This window comes from Brachyistius frenatus, unplaced genomic scaffold, assembly GCF_029030835.1.
Source record: "Brachyistius frenatus isolate BFR_SWC_R1_liver_20210118 unplaced genomic scaffold, ASM2903083v1 Contig_58, whole genome shotgun sequence".
NCBI lineage: Eukaryota > Metazoa > Chordata > Actinopteri > Embiotocidae > Brachyistius > Brachyistius frenatus.
The window spans coordinates 1,534,975-1,552,862 of record NW_027210657.1 but is presented as its reverse complement, the minus strand read 5'-3'; the positions used below and the strand labels follow the sequence as shown (position 1 = coordinate 1,552,862).

Below are 17,888 nucleotides of genomic sequence, written 5' to 3'. Positions count from 1 at the left end.
GATGCAAAATAACAGAGTGAATATTATAGATTCTACATAAGCTTTTTAATCCAAAAAAAAAATTCAGATGTAACCCCTTTGTAATTACCTACATTTTTAATTTTCAAATGTGTTTGCTCAGTAACTGTCACATAACCAATTATATTTATTTTGTAACTCCTATACAAGTAAATTGTTGCCCCCAACACTGGTCGTCTATTAGTGGGCTGATGATATGAGCAGAAAGAAAGAGATGAAGGTCTTGTGTCCACTTGTGTTTAATGGTTAGGAAAGGCATTTATTAGACAAAAATAAGCCATAGTTTCAATAACATACTGAGCGTTTAAGTTGCATTTCAAGGTCTCTATCAAGTATTAGTTTGTAAATACCATTTTCAGTAGTTTACACCACAAACGGTGAGAGAACATCACAGTAAAGTAAATGTTTGGCTCTCGTTCCCAAGAGAGGAAACCCCAGAGAAAATATACCAATATAAAATACAGTGACATGTAGACAAAATAGTAGAATGGCAACGTCTTTGTTGTGATTGACAGGCAGGGAACTGTGTTTCAGTCATATCTCTCTCTTCCCATGTTTCTTTTTAGAGTTCCACTGTCTCTCTATTCAGGTAAAAATGCCTTTCCAAATTTTAAAATCTTTAAAAAGTAAAACCATTTTTACGCTACGAACACGGATTACAAAGTATTACAAGAGTATCTGAAAAAAATAAATATAAGTTTAGTGTAGCTTAAATAGTTCTTATTTGATTTCCTCTTCCGTTAATCGTCCCGTGACGCCCTATTGATTTTTGTGTGACTCTGCTGGAGGTCACGGGTTGGGTTCTGGTTTACACATTGTTAATAAAGCAACGTGCTCATAATAAAGACAATCATGGTCAGCTTTACATTTCTGACCCAACAGAAGAGGGGTGATTTCTACATTCATTCATGGTCTAACTTGTAGCAGTAGACTCCATACTTGTGCTGGGGTGGCGGGAAGCCGAAGCTGCGCACCCCCGGCTCAGATGGACCACAGTTCCTGCGCGGCTTGGTGACGGCATACCGAACGCTGCCGTCAGCCATCCAGCCGGCATCACAGTGGTCCAACCCTGCGAACTTCCAGGCAGCGTAGAGCTGTCCAACTTTGGCGATCTGTGCTCCGTCCTCCTGACACGTCTGCTCAGCCTCAGTCCGGTTCATCTTGTGAGAGGGCTGAAGATAGAAGACTTTCCCTTTGAAACAAACATATTTATTGTGACAATACAGAGCTTTCTGTAGGACCAGTCGGGTTTATAAAAATGGTTCTGCTTCAGACAGCCAACGTTTAAAAAGACCTCTAACTGGAGTTTGTCCCAAGAAAAATGTAAACATTGATTTACTTTTAATTGTAGAATTCTCACCTCTGAAATGCTCACAAAGAGATAATATGTAAGCAAATCAATGCAATAACTAAATTACTCTTATTAGATATATTTATATAGTGTCTGTTTTTAGATCATGAGGTGGGAAGATCCTGACAACTGGGGGCAAACTCTGGGGGGGAAAAAAACAACAACAACTAATCTTTGGTGTTTTCTACGAGTGAACAGAAGATTTAAATCAGAGTGTTCAGACAAAAATTACAAGTAAAACACTGGATCATATCTGAGCAATTATACTGTAAATTTCTTTGCATTAGATGTCTTGAAACTAATAATGGCTAATTAACATACTGTATATTGTTTACTGTCAAGTTAAGGTCATGCAGATTTAATGATGCTCCATACGGGCAGCCGCACACATTTAGTTGTAGTGACGGAGCCTTTTAATAGAGACGATAGAGGAAGAGAGCTAAAAAAAAAACTAAAAAAAACCATGCTTCGGGGCAAAGACAGTTTTAAATCACTGAGGTAATACTTGAGAATTTAATTATTTGACCAAAGGGAGGGTCTCACACTTTTTCACAGAGGACGTTTTGATATGTCACAATATGAAAAACACAATGTAAATAATTCTGAATTGCTGTCTTGGTTTCATGCTACTGTGAATGCTGGCTGACTGTCTCACTGAGCTTTTACTGAGAGACTTGAACAGAGCCAGTGTTGATGTTGGTACTAACTCATGTGCTTTTCATGCTGTAACATGTTCAACGGTCTGTTGTTTAAAAAGAAGAATTTTTGGACCTGCGACATCACCTTTCCAACAGATCACCTCACCTCGGAGTGAAGAGAAGCAGAAGACATCGTAGCGATGGAGGTGCATGTGCCGTCTGCCGTAGCTGCGGACGCCCGGGGCGAGGCGGTGCCCCCCGCAGGGCTGTCTGGGCCGGGTGATGGGGTACTGGACCGTCCCGTCAGCCAGCCAGCCTGCATTGCACCAGTTCAGCCCCTCTCTCCAAGACTGGAAGAGCTGTGTGAAAGTGGCCAGCATGGAGTCCTGCTCCTCACAGGCCTTCTGGGCCCCCAGGAAGCTCAGATGGTACCGACCCCGAGGGTGTTGGTAGGGAAACACCACACCTGGGAGGAGGAATTAATCAAACTACTACGTCTGCTGTGGGCTTTAAAGTATAACTCTCTGTAGAGTGGTTTTGATTCTCAGCATGACAAGAGACAGTAACATGTTCACTGCTGGTATTATCACTTTCACTGCTATCATTACTACAAATGTTATTCCTTGGGAGTACTTCTGCATTCTCCTGCTGTTACTACGAACTAAAACAGGCATCAAACAAAACAGATGCGTCGTTAATGTCATCAGTAACACCTGTGCTTCTGTCTGTGAAAAATGCCAACAATTGCAACGAACACTGGCACCACTAAAAGATATAATCCTTTTCAAATCTTTTCATAAACAGCTTCTGCTGCTGCGATTACGACACTGCCAGCAATAACGATGCAAATATTGCCAGAAATGATTACATCTCTATTTTACAAAAAGATGTGAGATTCATCTAATTTGAATTCATGTTGTAACTGTAAGCCAAAAAAAAGAACATGATATAACAATGATATATGATATTACAGAATTGACTCAATTGAAATTAAGTCAAATGTATAATGCAGTCTAAAAGTCAATTCAAGTACCAAGACAAATTTTGTTGGGACGATTTTTTTTTTTTTTTTTTATGCATTGCTTTATTATCAGTGGACTTTTCATGTTCAATGCACTAAGCTTAAAACATCTGTCAGTCTGTTTCTAAAAAGAACTTCGGGATGAAATTAAAAGTTGCCCTTTGCCTCGGTGTTCCCTGTTTCACCCCCTCCACGCCCACCTCACCTGTTCCTCCCCAATCAGCTCCAGCTGCAGCCACTCTGTTATCAGTCCGTCAGTATATTAACTCCCAGTCTGTGTCTCTGGTTCGTAAAGTCCTCATTGTCAAAGCTGAAGTTTAAGTTGTGTTGAACTAAATTTAAGAGTTTCTTGACTGCTGCGTATTGCCAAACGTTCTGTTTACTTCACACCAGCTTCTGTATCGTCCGATAGGATCCTTCTCGCTCCTATTAGTTGAAACCACAAATAGGCGATATTTGCTTCAGTGAATGAAAGTCATTGTGTCTGAATAGAAGCGGTACCTCGCAACTCCAGGTGAACCGTTGTGCTCTTGTCCTCCAGTCCGTCCACCACCTCACACCGGTACCGGCCCGCATCATCCAGCTGGAGCTCAGTCATCACGAGGGCAGCGTCTCCCGGGAAGTCCTGTCTGAGCTGCACGCGATCCCTGACCCACGCAACAAACGCACACACTGGAGGTTAACAGCTGGAAGACGTACGGGGTCATACAGCTGGACAACATTAAATGTTGAATCGGTTATTAATTTCGACCACCTGAAGGCTCTAAAACTTCGACTGCGAGAGCCGATAGCCACCAGCACGTCTGTCTCGTGCCCCCCACCGGCAGGGAACCAGGCCCACTTCACCCGGACCTCCCGCGGTGAGCTCAGCGCAGGCTCGTACCAATACCTGCATGGCAGGGTGGCGTTACCGCCTCTGGCTGCAAACACCGACGGCTGAGCGGAGTCCACATGGAGCTTCACACCACTGAAATGAACTGGAGGGAATTAAAAAAACATTACATTGAGGAATGGGGCGAGAAATATAGATAAAATACACCAGGTTTCGACCTGGTGTAAACACCAGTTTCACTGATAATGTGCGTACTTTCTTTGTTGCTATTTTCCTTGAGGATGTCACGGTACAAGAAGTTGTTTTGGGTTGTGGGGGCAGCCGAGACCCAGTATGAGAGGACCAGCTGAGGGACCAACAACAGCACAGTTTGGAGCCAACAGATCATCTTTGTGACGGTAAGAACAAATCCTGATCCTTAATGGTCTCAAGCCTGCAGAGAGAAATCTGATTAGTCATTAAAAGGCACAGCAGAAGTAGTTTTCATATTTTCAATGAACACACAACTTGCTGTTTTGTTGTAACAGGACAGTACCGGTAGAGGGCAGCATGGCACCATGTTAGTCTTTACTCTCCGCAATAGGAAAATGTAAAACTGACACTTACTGAATACTTTGACGCGCTTTATAAATTGGTGAAAATAATATTTCTGCATTGTGGCACCGCAGAAGAAATTTTAAGTCACTGATTGAAAAGATGTTAAATTTGAGTCATTTGCAGTTGGCTAAATTTTCCAGGTGTTTTTTTTTTTTTTTCTACATTGCATACCTTCATACCGATAAGGCCATCACTTTTCACTTTGTATCCCGAGTCAATGTCCATATTTGCTAAATGCGACAACTTTGATAGTTATTGACTCAGTTTAGAGACATAACGTAGCCTATACCCGCATAGGTGAGAATAAACAAAATAAAAACGTAAAGTTTGAACCCACACTTAAAACCGGAGAGCGATTTCAAGAAGCTCATTTTAATAAAAGGTGAGTCGTGTTTTTAAGAGTACAAATCATATTTGACGTACAGACATTTTGTTAACAGCCTATCTATTTCCTTCACTTACCGAACAACAGCCTCCCTGGTTTAAATCCGCTCGGAAGGAAAAGCTTTGATGTTGAGGAGCTCAAGAAAAGATGTGAAAAGTCTCCCTCCAAATAAATCCGTGTCTCCACGAGCACGCACAACAACTGATGTATCAAGCATCAGCTCTGAGTTCGGCCTCCTCCCAGTCTTTGTCGATGATAACACAGGCGCAGTTAATAAAAGAGTAGTCTTGCCTTCACCTGAAGAGTTGCAGGGTGGCACTGCTGCTCTGAGCTCTTCCGAGGGAGAGCAGCTAAAGCTGTTGGACTGGAGACATCCCCGTGTGTCTTTCTGAAACCAGTGTTTGAAGGCAGGATATTTATTGTTTTAGTAGACCCAAATTAACAATAAAATTATTTTTTTTAAAAACTGTAAAATTACATATTTAAGAAGAAACATAATTGAAAAAAAGCTTTATTATTCATTTGAATCTCAAACTCATCACTGTATTTCTATTCCTCCAGGCCATTGAGTTTTATTTCCCAGGACACCATACGGTAGGCTATAGACTGTTAAAGGCTCCTAGTTAGTATGAACTGAAGTATAACTATGATTTTAATAATTTTTTGTGTCAAATTTAAATTCCTTAAATGAAACAGTTTGTACAGGGTGAATACCTGTTTTAAAGCAGACTGCTGTTTTGGTCATTTTCCTACAACTAGGAATCAAAGACTCACTTAATGAATATTTTCACGACAGTAGGACAAACCATAACAAATGGGCTTGTTGTGCAGCGGTTTATGGAGTGAAATTTCAGCAGACACCTCCTATGCATTCTTCATAAACTCTCTGAAAGCAGATGTTTGTTGCAGCACATCACTCCAGCAGTCAGTGCTATGATCTTTTATGGGCTGCTATGTTGTGAAAACAAGAAACATGAAATCCACATACAGTAGACATTCACAGTGAGGACAGATGTGTTCGAGATGCTATGTTCTCCGCTGCATTCATTTCACCGAGATGAAAGCTGTTGCCAGGGGCCAAACATACCAGGACTGCGAGTCGGGCCGGGTGATGAGGGGCTAACAAGGTGTAATTACTCTCGTAAACAGCAGGCTGAAGTCTGCTACTCCAGGGTCCTGTCCTTTAAATGGGGCTCAACTAATACAGGCTAACATGCTGATGTCAGGCTAAAACAACTCAGTTTACTATCAGCTAAACTGCTTGTTTGAAAGCAGCTGGAGGATTCATTTATTTATCCTGGTTTTCTTTGAAATAAGGCTGAATACTCTGGGGCTAAAGATTCATGTACACACAGTCTCATTTTGTGCTTTTGTTTTGGGTGTCACTTATTCAAAATTGAGCTCCACAATGTTTCCAATGTTTCCAGAATTTCATTAGATATTACTAGTGAACATGGCTAGACTATGAGTGATTTTGTTGCATGGGGGTTCCCAAGTGATGATTACAAGCCTGCTATGAAAAAAAATCTCTTAAAATTCATTTTAATCTCATGGACACCCCTGCAGAAGAAACACGAGTTTCTCATGTTTACCTCATGGGACACGTGATCACACATATGACACGTTTACCACGTATTGCAATACATGATAACATGTAAAAAAAACATGTGGAAAAGTTTTTATGTGGGAATCTAAATGGGCTTTACACATTACACCATGAAAATGTTTCAAAACCACGTTTCCCATGTGGGCAAAATACATGTTTCACTTGCACAAATGTGTGTGTGGTCACGTGTTCACATCAGTTTTTGTGAAATTCACATGTTTTTTTCTGTAAGGGCAGTTTTCAGTAAAGTCATAATACAAATGTCAAATTAAAGGCCATATGTTCTGGCTTCACTGTTCCTTTAACAACGAGAATCTTTTTTGGCTCACAGTATCTCAGTTAAGTTGTCTTCATTATTTCATCATGACCTGTTTAGAGAGTCTTATCGATGTACAAAGAATGTGGCTCTGCATTAGGACACACATTATCTTTGTGTCACTGAGACAATTTGTGCTTTTAGCTCAAAGCAGAAGGCCGCTGGCAGCCGGTTTGTCTGTAAGTGGAGTTCTTTTTTTTTTACCAGAAAGCTTCAAGTCCTTTAAATTCTATCAGCATTTTGATGCATAGATTCCCTTTAAGATGTCCACTTCTTGTCCTTTTCAATGAGTGTGTTTCTCTCATTCACGCCTCACTTTGTCCGCTGTGTGTGTGACCTCGCTGACAAGTCTGTTCATGCAGGAATCAGCCACCAACATCCAATGTCTGACGAAACGGGGCTCTGTGTGTGTGACATTCAATACAACATCTTATATTCAAGCATGACTATGGTATATTTCTATCGCTTGATTGAAATGATTCACACAAAGATTTATTTTAACATTTAATAAACAATCTCAGTTCAAGAACAATTAATTAAAAAAAACAAATGTAAAACAATGCTTCTTTTCTACACATCTTTCTACACATTTCACATTTGTTGTAAAAAGAATTACATTAGAATGAAATTAAATGTCAGAAGGAACCAGAAAACACGTGGCAAAATGTGTAAAAAACAGACATCACATGAAAAACCCTGACAGTCTGCCATTTAGTCATTTAACTGACTGCTGCAGTTCAAATTTGAGAGTTGTAATTTTCTCCCGTTGGACATACTGTCTGTTCCTGGAGTGTTAGAAATGCCAAAATACACTCTGTATTGCACAGGCCATGCGTCATTATGTTAGTTTGTGCTTGAGTAACAAAACAGCAGTTGGATGATAGACATAGTGAGATAAAGTGAACATGCTGGTGATGTTTTTCCATCTGTCCTCCGCAGAATGTTAAAACTACAAAAATAGCAGGGTTAGGATTCTTAGAAACAGTAAATAATGCAGAGCAAATCTGTGCAAATTTTTTAGCGCTAAAAAAACAAAACACTAAAAGCATGAATAGTCAATAGAGGACTCTGTGAGCAATCAAAAACTGCAATGTCAAACAATTTTATAGACATAAACTTGAAAAAATCTCTAGTCAGAAAGTGCTACAAGTGTTAAAAGTCCGAGCTATTCAGCAAACATGATCTCTGTGGAGTAAAGAACAGATGAGTATGTTCGAGGTCCTTCCTCTTCTCTGGTCTGAGAACACGGGGTGGCTCGTAGCAGGCGGACGGACCACCAATGAATGGTTACTGATGAGTTTCTAGTCATCACAGCCCAGCAGCTCCATGCGCAGAGTGATGCGTTCGTGCCATTCCCAGGGGAGGACTCGGACATATCGAGCGTAGAACGGAGGCTCAAATATATTCTTCTTCTGGGTGTTGTTGTCAATGTTTCCTTGGAAAAGCTGCAAAAAAATGTTGGTTATTTTAAAAGTAAAATATTTACTTACTGAGCAAAAGTATTGTATTTTTTAATTTTGCTTAATTTTCCAATAAGAGGAATAGGAGAAGATTCTGGGTAATTTCATCCACCACGTCTTAATGATCAGGTGATCAGGGATTGTTTATCACTGAGCTGTGCTGCCTTCTGACGAACTCACAACCCGGATCCTAGCAGCCCCACCCAGACGTTAAGAGCAGTCAGACAAATCCCCGGGCAGCATCGTTATGCTGTGCCTGCTCGCGCTGTGCTCAGTAAAAAACATCAAAGCTTGTTTTACAGTTTTAATGGATCATCTGGTTTCAAACATTGTTGCTAAAATTCTTCTTAAAAAAGGGGCTACAGTGAGCAGAACAACTCTTCCTCTCCTCCCAGCAAGACCCAAAAATATAACTCCTCTTAAAGGAAAAGAGAGAAACAGAAAGAGATGCTGACAGGATGATAATAACATGAGTTTGTTTTTATTTTATTTTTTTTTTTACAAGAACTAGGCTCTGTGTCTTAACTTTTAAAGACTAAGATTTATACAAACACACCTGAGAAAAGAAGTTTTCAGCATTCATGAGAATCAGACCAAAAATAAATCCCACATGCCGTATGCTGTATTAGAGAAAGACATTTCAGGTAGTCACGCACGTCTGACCTGATCATTGCCGGTGTCCACATCCTGCACTGTAGTCCAGGACTCTTCATCATTGCTGTAAGCAACTTTAAACACCGACACAAACTGAATTACTCCAAAGTCCTTCGCACCCTGAGTGATGATGCCCGTCAGGCGTTTTGTTTTCTCCAGATCAACCTGGTGAAGGAACAAAGAAAATATTCATTCTGTGATACGCTACACTAAAACACAATATATTGTTGCTGCCTTTTATACAATTCTGCATTTTGAACGTAACATTATTCATAAAAAACATATATTTTTGTGCCATAAATAAGGAAATTTAAGAAATTTAAGAAAAAAATACTTAAAACATTTAACATATTACAGGATAAGAGATTTCACTTCACATAGAAATAGACAATCCATTCCAACAGTTAAAACATATTTCACAAATAAGACTACATTTCATAGCTTTAAAAAGTAGCAGTGTATCCAAGCTTGAAAACAAAATATTGCACAGCCCATCTGTGTAAAGTACGCCATATTGCATAGTCTAAGAATACATTCAACACTTAGGTATTCTTCATATTGCATGATCATATTGCACCATTAAGGACTACTACTGCTGCTCTACAGCATCTGACATCTTAACGATAATAACATCTGACCCCTGAGGGTTCCCTCACCTGGATCCACTCTGAGCGGTTGCTGATGGCAGGAGACCAGGCGTTGGTCTTCCCCACCTTATCCAGCCGGGCGAACTGAGCGTGCCACGTGAAGGTGTCGATGCCCCACGTGCGGAAAGAGCTGGAGGCTGTAAGCTGCCCGTCCGAGATGAGCCGAGACTTCATTCCCTGAGGCTCCGAGCAACCTGCCGTATTTGAATAAACTGTGAACCCAGAGCAGACGGGGAGACGGAGGGAAGGAGGGAAAATCCAAGAGGACAGAAAGATAAGAGAGGGAGAAGACAAGTGAATACACCCGAAGTCAAGAAAAATCCACTTCAACCACCTTTTAAAGAAAGCAAGTGACTGATTGAATCAATTCAACACCCACCAATAACCAAAGGGAAAGAACAGAAAGCGGCACAGAGTAGAGGAATGCATGCAAAAAAGTGCGCAGTGTGAACACATTAAATCTGTTTCTCTGTAAAATGTTTTAATGTTGCGATATATGAAGACAAAGGATGGAGTTAGACAAAAACACAAATGTGTGTGTTTGTGTCCGAGTGTTTGAAAAGTGGTCTAACCACGGCTAGATGTTATGCAGCTCAAATAAACTCCCTCTCACAGGCTATAACTTGACTTGAACCTAATGTACTCCATCTGTCCTTTTTCATTAATATACAGCTTTGTTTTTTTTAACTGCTCTTGCTCTCTGCCGAGTTTCTGGACTGGCTGCGAGCGTTCAAACTGCACTGGATGTTATCTTTGTCTTTACCATTGAGTTCACAGCCCACCAGCTCCAAGCGCAGCGTGCAGGCCCTGCGGCAAACCACGGGGATGATGCGGATGTACTGGGCCACGATAGGCGGGTCGAAAAGGTTCGTCTTTGTGCTGTCGTTGTCTGCGTTGCCCACAAAAACCTGCAGCAGAAAAAACACAGGAAATGAGGTGAGTAAAGTGAAGACAGAGAAGCTTTTTGTGGATAAATAACAGCTATTTAATACATCTAACCTTGTCTCTTCGTACGCCGTCCACTCTGTAAGTGATGTAACTGTTTCCGTCGAAGCTGCTCGCCACCTTGAAGGCCTTGATGTACTCAGCTGTGCCCATGCGACTGGCGCCCTGCGTGATGATGCCCGTCAGGCGCATCGTCTTCTGCATATTAATCTGTTGTTGACAAACGCTCAAACGTCAGTCACCGCTCTCGTTGGTCAGCCTCGTGATTTTAAAGTGCCCACTTCTCTCACCTCGATCCAGGGGTTCCTGTCGTGGGCGGCCGACGTCCAGGCGTTGACGATACCTTGGTTGTTGAGTCGAGCCAAATCCGGGCCCCAACGCTGAAGACCCAGAATGCCGTAGTGCATAGAGGAAGCGGAAATCTGGGACTCCACAATCGCTCCTCCCTCCATCCCCAGCATAGAAATGCAACCTGGGGTAAAGAACAAAATATGTTTGAGTCACTACATATATTTTCATCATACGGTTTAAATATTTCAGTATGTTTGAGTAAATCAAGAGAAAAACACATCATACCACTCTTTAAAATAGTTATTACTACATTTAGTACACACATAGTATGTCATTTGGCCAGTTCTGTAAACTGAGTCGTAAAAAGCAAGTGACCTCAACCTGTACAGATCTGAGAAAACGTGTGTGTAATATAATGACATTGTAGTTGTTGAACGTACGTAGCTGACACTGCTTTCCAACATATGGTGAGGTGCACTGGCAGGTGTAGTCCCCATCAAGATCTCGACACACCCCTCCATTCATACAAGGCTGGTCGGCACAGTCATTCACATCTGAAAAACACGACAACTCATCATTTTCATGTCCTCGAACTAACTTCAGTCAGGAAATCACAAAAAAAAAAGGACGATTGTCGGAGACGTGGCGCACACCTGCTCGCAGAGAGAAAGGACAGAGGAGAGCTGAGGCAGGTGGACAATAGACTCACTGTGTCTCAAACATGCAGTTGGTGACAAGTGATTTCTCTTAAATCTAAAATGATGATAGAAATGCCCCTGAGGGCAACACTGATGAGGAGGAGCATGTTAAGGGTGAAAGGTCGCGGTTGGTTATTTAATTTTGTATTACGACTCGATGAATGTGGACAGACACAAGAGATATTCTGATGTCCACCAAAGACAAACATACAGACTGAACTCTATTGGAGGCATTTAGTCTTTCAGCTGAGGGTGAAATCTGTCAATAAATGTCAGTTGTAAGATTTTCCAGCTTTTTCTCTTTTTCCTCCGCAGTGACCATGGCAACAAAGCAAGTCTATGGTCACTTCCTGTATCCCTCTTGAGGACTGCCCATGTAGCTCGTAAATCTCCACAAGGTGGCATGCTTACACAGCAGATGTCCAGATGTTTATCTGAAGCAGTGGGATGAGAGCACAGTTTCATCTGGACAGCAGTACATTTACTCAGACCAAACAATATACCAAACAAAAAAACAGCCCTCATTGTCAACACTTTTTTCTATGAACAGCAGGGTTCTCGAGTCCTTCAGGGACTCCAGGTGAATTGCAGCTGATAAGACAGAAAACCAGCAGTGCTGTTTTAAATTAATTCGTAATGAGTCTTGAATATATACATTACGATCTGGTTAAAATCAATAGTTCTTTCAGTGATTTTTTTTTTAAAATTTTATAGACTGAATTGTACTGGATGTTTATGATGTTTCCCTAATAACCCAACAGTATGCAGCCACATCAGGTCTGACTGTAGCTCCACTTCTGGGTGCTTCCAAGCTGAACCACAACAAAACACTAGTGACATACAGCTACCTGGATCTATTAAATGATATATGTGGGTAGAAGCTATTGTCTGTATCTGTTTATGTCAAATTCAGATCAGTATTGGCTTGTAAAGGAATTTGGCATTTTGCTCGCTAGACTCACATCTATATGTTTGCCTGCCAACCAAGTAATATACAATTTTAACATGCAAGAAAATACTTTTCAACCCCACCTTCAAATAAAAAAGTTAAACTAATCTAAGTAAAACCTGTTAATACGTACGTACATGACTGCACCATGAATTACTAATTTCACCTGCCTTAATAACCTTACTAACTTCAGACCTAAAGCAGATGACAGTTTGATGTAACGCCACATAGGTCTGTTTAATTATTGTTCCTGTCAATGCTAAGAGAATTGGTCACCACTCAACACAAACACATTTATGGCTGGCACAGCACTGGCACAGCACAGCTAATAATCCTGAGAAACAAGTGACCTTTCCCAAAAACGGACCGTGAAATAATCTTAGTTATTTGATCCTTAAATCCAACTTGCCGATGCAGCCTGTACTGAATATTTCATTTTCTTAACTGGGATTATTTTGCACATGATTTGGCAACGCATGGCGATAATGCTAAATATGCATGAATTATTAAGATAAAGCATCCAGAACTTGAAATTCTCAATGTCTCATTTGAATATTTTTGAATGTTGAAATGCAAATATTGCTATCATATATATTTTTAAATATCCTTTCACTACTATGATATAATTCATTTTGACTGAATCCATGTGTGTGCACTTACTGCACATTGTATATCGGACAGATTCCACCTCATTCAAGCACCTCGACACACGTTTGGTCTGTAAAGTCTTCTCGATTGAAATTTAGAAAATGTTTGGGAGTAGACGACCACACTGCACAAACACTACATGGTCAAACTGTGGACTTTGGGAGGGGTGAGCTGGTTATTCACCAAAAAATGCCTCTTCACTAACCGTACGAGTTTAAGTCCTGAGAGTTAATTTTGAATCAAAAGATTATATTCAATCTTTTTCGGCAGCAGTCATTCACAAAAATAAGCTTTCAGTGTTTAAATTCAAATTTAAGGATGTCAGTCATTATTCAAAGAATTTTGGAAATAACACTCACAGATATTCCCCAAATAATAATTCTTCTAATACACCCACATTTCTTTGATAATTACAAGCCATTTTTAGAATTTTACAAACAGGATATGATGGAATTCACACGGATTGAGTCAACCCTCAGCACAAACAGATGCAGTGTTGAGCCTGTGCGGAGGGTGTCTGCATGCTAAGAGACTTAGAGTGGTCTTTTACTAATTAGCCAAACAGAATGACCACAGAAGCCACTGAAAGAGTCCCTTTCATGAAACTGCTGAGTGGACTACGCATCTCTTTCACTGCTGATGTTGTGACATGAGGGGAAAAAAACTCCTCATATGTTCACACTTTTACAGAAATCTGCTGCTATTTGTGTGACACAGCCTGCAGAGTTGTTCTGACAAAATTACTCCACTTTGCTGACTTATTTCCTGCACTTGGATCCATCATTCTTGTTTTTATCTTGGCCCTAAAATTTTCCCTGAATGATGAAACATGTCAACGCTTACTGGTTGGAAAGCTTTCAAAATTCATTAAATAAATATTAGGATGTACTCTGAGAATGTAATGGCAAGTGTAAATGTGTAGTTTTATAGGTCAACACGGCCAGCCAGAAGTAACTCACTGATCTGGCAGTGCACTCCCTCAAAGCCGGGCTGACACCTGCAGATGTACTCATTGAAAACGTCTCCTCGTCTGGTCGGAGCGATGATCTCGCAGGACCCATCATTCCTACAGGGGCTGGGACTGCAGGGTCCTGAGGGGAAGGAAGAAGGAAAGAGATCAGTCTTAGTCGACTCAACCAAGCTTTTCCTCCAGAATTTCCCTTTTCGGCCGTACCTGTCTCTGTCAGGTTACAAGTGTCTCCGCCAAAGCCGTCCACACAGATACAGATGAAGAGATCCTCTCCGACCCCCGTCACACATGTCGCTCCGTTGTGGCAGTAATTCACTTCGCAGTAGTCACCTGAGAGAGAATAACATTTAAACAGTAACGGTAAATAAGAAATGTGTACAGCAACAGCACATGCAACCTCACATTGTGACCCACTTTGCTGCAAAGCAGTGGTGAATTTAACATGTTGCCATGGAAACCATGGACACCTTTTAAGTTCTCCACTGCCAGTAGCTACAATAAATTCACACACACAATGAGTAAAAACCCTTGGTGTTATGTGATTATTGTGCCACTGAACTCTGTATGTTAAATAGAAGAAAATAATGTCGATTCAGGTGAAATAAAGGCTTAGTAACAACAATCCATTAATAAATTACTCCTGAAAAACCTTACAGGTGCAATCCACCAATTCATTATTGCACTTTCATTATGTTGCTGGACTTACAACTAAAAAAATAAAAGCTTCTTTAAGACTGAAGCCACAGACTGTGAGATATCAAAACTATTACTCTCAAATAAACTGTAGGCAGAGACCCCAGACACAGTATCGCACTACATTTCCCATAATTCAGTTCACTCCCTCAGTGGTAAAGGGCCATGCCTGAGTTTGGGACACATGTGTGGATTTGGTGGATTTCCTCAATCCACTACCAGATTCTGTAATTAGGAGGGTAAAAAGAGAGATCTGGTTTGTTTCTTCTTCGCTGTTGGGAGTTTCTGACCTGATTATTTGTAACAACACTGGTGCTGCAGCTTTGGCCGGGGGGCCCGGCAGGGCACATATTTATGAGCTGTCAAAATTATACAACCTATTTGCTTTCTTTTTTAACCAGCCTGTTGACTCATCAGGTACCACGTCAGAGTCACCGTTCAACCTCCGAGCAGCCCCGAGTGGAACAACTGGAGCTTGTTGTCACTTTGTTTGGTACTGAGGTTAAAAAGGCTGCAAGGAACTTGTGAAATCTGCAGACTTTCTCTTTTTGGAAATTGCACTGCCAAAACAATGTGATATTGAATATGTGAGTAAGTTAATTTTGCAGTTGTTGACAGCTGTTCAACTGCCCCGACTGGCTTTGCTACTGGAGCAACATGTTTCAGCAAGAGAACAAATCCGAGACCAACCATTTTGACAAAGTAAATGATCGGAGGAACAATTTGAACACAGGAAAACGTGAGTTATCATTAAGATCTATGTAAAAACAGAATCCTAGTGTGACAATAGTTTCCTGTTGATCCTAAAAATACCATCGAGAACCATTTCATGCTAATAGAAAATCTAAAGTTGTAAACAATAGTTGGACATATTTGTGACGCCACCACTGAAAGCATAACATGTCTATGTGCAGGATTAAGAGCTTGCAGGATTAGCCAGGTTGAACAGGAGCATGCTGCTCTCAGGGATGAGCAGTTACACAACATGACAGTGCAGATGCCCCAGAGCGGCTCAGGACACAACACACCTGACTGGCAGGTGTATGGAGAGCAAAGCAATCAGCCCCTAAATTTACACAAACATCATGCCAGCAGATAAGGAAATCCAAAGATTTGGTGCTTCCTAATTGGACTGATGCTCCCAAATTGGCGGCACATTTGCAGGTCAAATTAAAATGATGTGATCAGACAGCTGATTGACGTTATCTCCGGATGTGAGCACTTATGGTGTTATTTTCCTCTCCATCTGATCCACTTCCATGTGTGACCAGAAAGGTATCCATGGAGTCAATAAGACATTACAACGTAAACTGAAAATAGAATTTTCACAGGATAAACTCTGTCTGTAAATGCAATTACATCTCACTCTGTACTGCGAGAGGTGCAAGAGAGAAAATACAAGAACTCCAAGTAACCTTTCTCTTTACAAACCTGCCTCTTACAATGACCACTGTGCAAAATAGAACTTGGTAATAACAGAGTCTCTCGAGTAATAACAGAGTAGTGTCACATTTAATCATCATAATTCTACCATGACAATAACAAGATGGCATTCAAGGATGTATAGTGTACCAATTATATATTGACTGTTTTCAGGAAGAAAAAAAAACTGGTTTTTTTTTCATAAATGAACCCCGAATATTGACATCATTTAATACAACTAATGCAGAAAAAGTTAAAGGCAGCTATTTGTTAGCTAAATAACAGTAAAAGACATTCAGCAAAGAGAAATACTATCACAAATACCAGAAAAACGGTTTCTTTTTTTAAATTTGAATGATCAACGTGTTGCACATGTCTTTTTCTGTCACTTATTAAAAGCCCCAACTTTTGCCATGAAAAGGAAACCTTGATTTTCAGTCTGAAAAGTAAAAGGATAAAGTAACAGGCCTGTGACCTGGTTTCTTCAGACTGAACTGGCATCGTTATGAGTAAAAGGAAGAAAACGGCATGGAAAATAAGACTGTAGGTGGCAGGGTCAAAGTCCCCGTGTGAATGGAAAATGGTAAATGGAATATGGTTTTAGGAATACAAACCAATATGAGACACAAGTCCATTACATAAACAACAGAAAACAGGAGCTGATCACAAGTTCTGTGTAAATGCGATTAATCAGATTTAATCAGCTACGTGTCGTTTGTTGATGGAGGCACTTACCTCTGACTGAATACAGGCAAAGCAGTAGAGTAAATAGTCCTAAGTAAGTTGTAATTACATGGCCAGGAAGTTTCATATTTGTTAAGTATTGTTTTGTTTGCTCGGAGAGACGCGCTACGGCCAAACTTCCAACCGATGCTGCCTTCAGGTGCTGCCGAGATGATCGGAATTCAAGTTGAAACCCAAAGGACCAGCCAGGGGATAACCGAGGGAGCTGGGATTTTTCGATAATACTGGAGTTAACGACATGTGACGTTATCTGATGGGCGGGGAGAGGAAGACGAGAGGGAAATGTGCAATCCCAGCAACTATTTCTGCTCCTGGTTTTAATTAAACACAATGAAAAAGAACATATAAAACTTTAAACAACAATTTCTTAGCCAAAAGGTGGTTTTTTTGTTGAACTATTTTTTTTGGAAAATAAAATGGGAAAGTAAATGAATTGGAAAATAATTACAAATACGCTATAAATGAAGACAGATGCAAATTAAAACAGAAATATCGATTTATGTCACATTTTGTTAATTAATCAATTAATTTGGCTATAATTAATCAATACACTATTTAAATGCATTTGATGGCATCTTAATTTAATATTTACAGCTATTTCTTCATGTATATATATATATATTTATATATTAGCATGCTCGCTGTTATAAAAAAAAAGAAGATGGAGCAACCTACCTATTGCTCTAAAAGTCATTGCACTCCATCAAACAGTCTAATTAGTTGCCTGTCCACATCTTAAATCACGATAAAGTCTTTGTGTTATTAATAACCTGTTTTGTGCTGTGCATGTGAAGGCACCACAACACTTTCAGATTGACAGTGTGGGCGGAGTTTTGAATAAACCCCACGGATTATAGACGGTCTATTTTCTACCTCCATTCAAGATGAAAACGACAAAATTCCTGTTACTCGGGGCAAACATGTAAACACACATAATTACGAACACAATTAGCATATAGGCTCATTATATAAGCCTGTAAATAAATATATATTTAAAGGCTTT

At 40.4% G+C, this 17,888-nt stretch overlaps 2 protein-coding genes across 2 annotated transcripts; both read right to left on the bottom strand.

Annotated features, from left to right (window-relative positions):
- Positions 1-253: 253 nt before the first annotated feature.
- LOC138625031 (hyaluronan and proteoglycan link protein 3-like) lies at positions 254-5,104 on the bottom strand. The gene is made up of 6 exons (XM_069705686.1): positions 4,920-5,104; positions 4,116-4,293; positions 3,783-4,005; positions 3,530-3,675; positions 2,174-2,473; positions 254-1,210 (listed from the first exon to the last, which is right to left on the bottom strand). The coding sequence occupies exons 2-6, from the start codon at positions 4,246-4,248 to the stop codon at positions 921-923; spliced, it is 1,092 nt and encodes a 363-aa protein (XP_069561787.1). The 5' UTR covers positions 4,249-4,293; positions 4,920-5,104; the 3' UTR covers positions 254-920.
- A 2,151-nt stretch (positions 5,105-7,255) lies between these two features.
- LOC138625022 (lactadherin-like) lies at positions 7,256-17,071 on the bottom strand. Its single transcript, XM_069705672.1, has 10 exons — positions 16,877-17,071; positions 14,231-14,356; positions 14,016-14,147; positions 11,202-11,315; positions 10,761-10,942; positions 10,525-10,680; positions 10,289-10,433; positions 9,535-9,737; positions 8,888-9,043; positions 7,256-8,209 (listed from the first exon to the last, which is right to left on the bottom strand). Exons 1-10 carry the CDS (start codon positions 16,950-16,952, stop codon positions 8,066-8,068), a joined length of 1,434 nt encoding a protein of 477 aa, XP_069561773.1. The 5' UTR covers positions 16,953-17,071; the 3' UTR covers positions 7,256-8,065.
- Between the last annotated feature and the right edge of the window lie 817 nt (positions 17,072-17,888).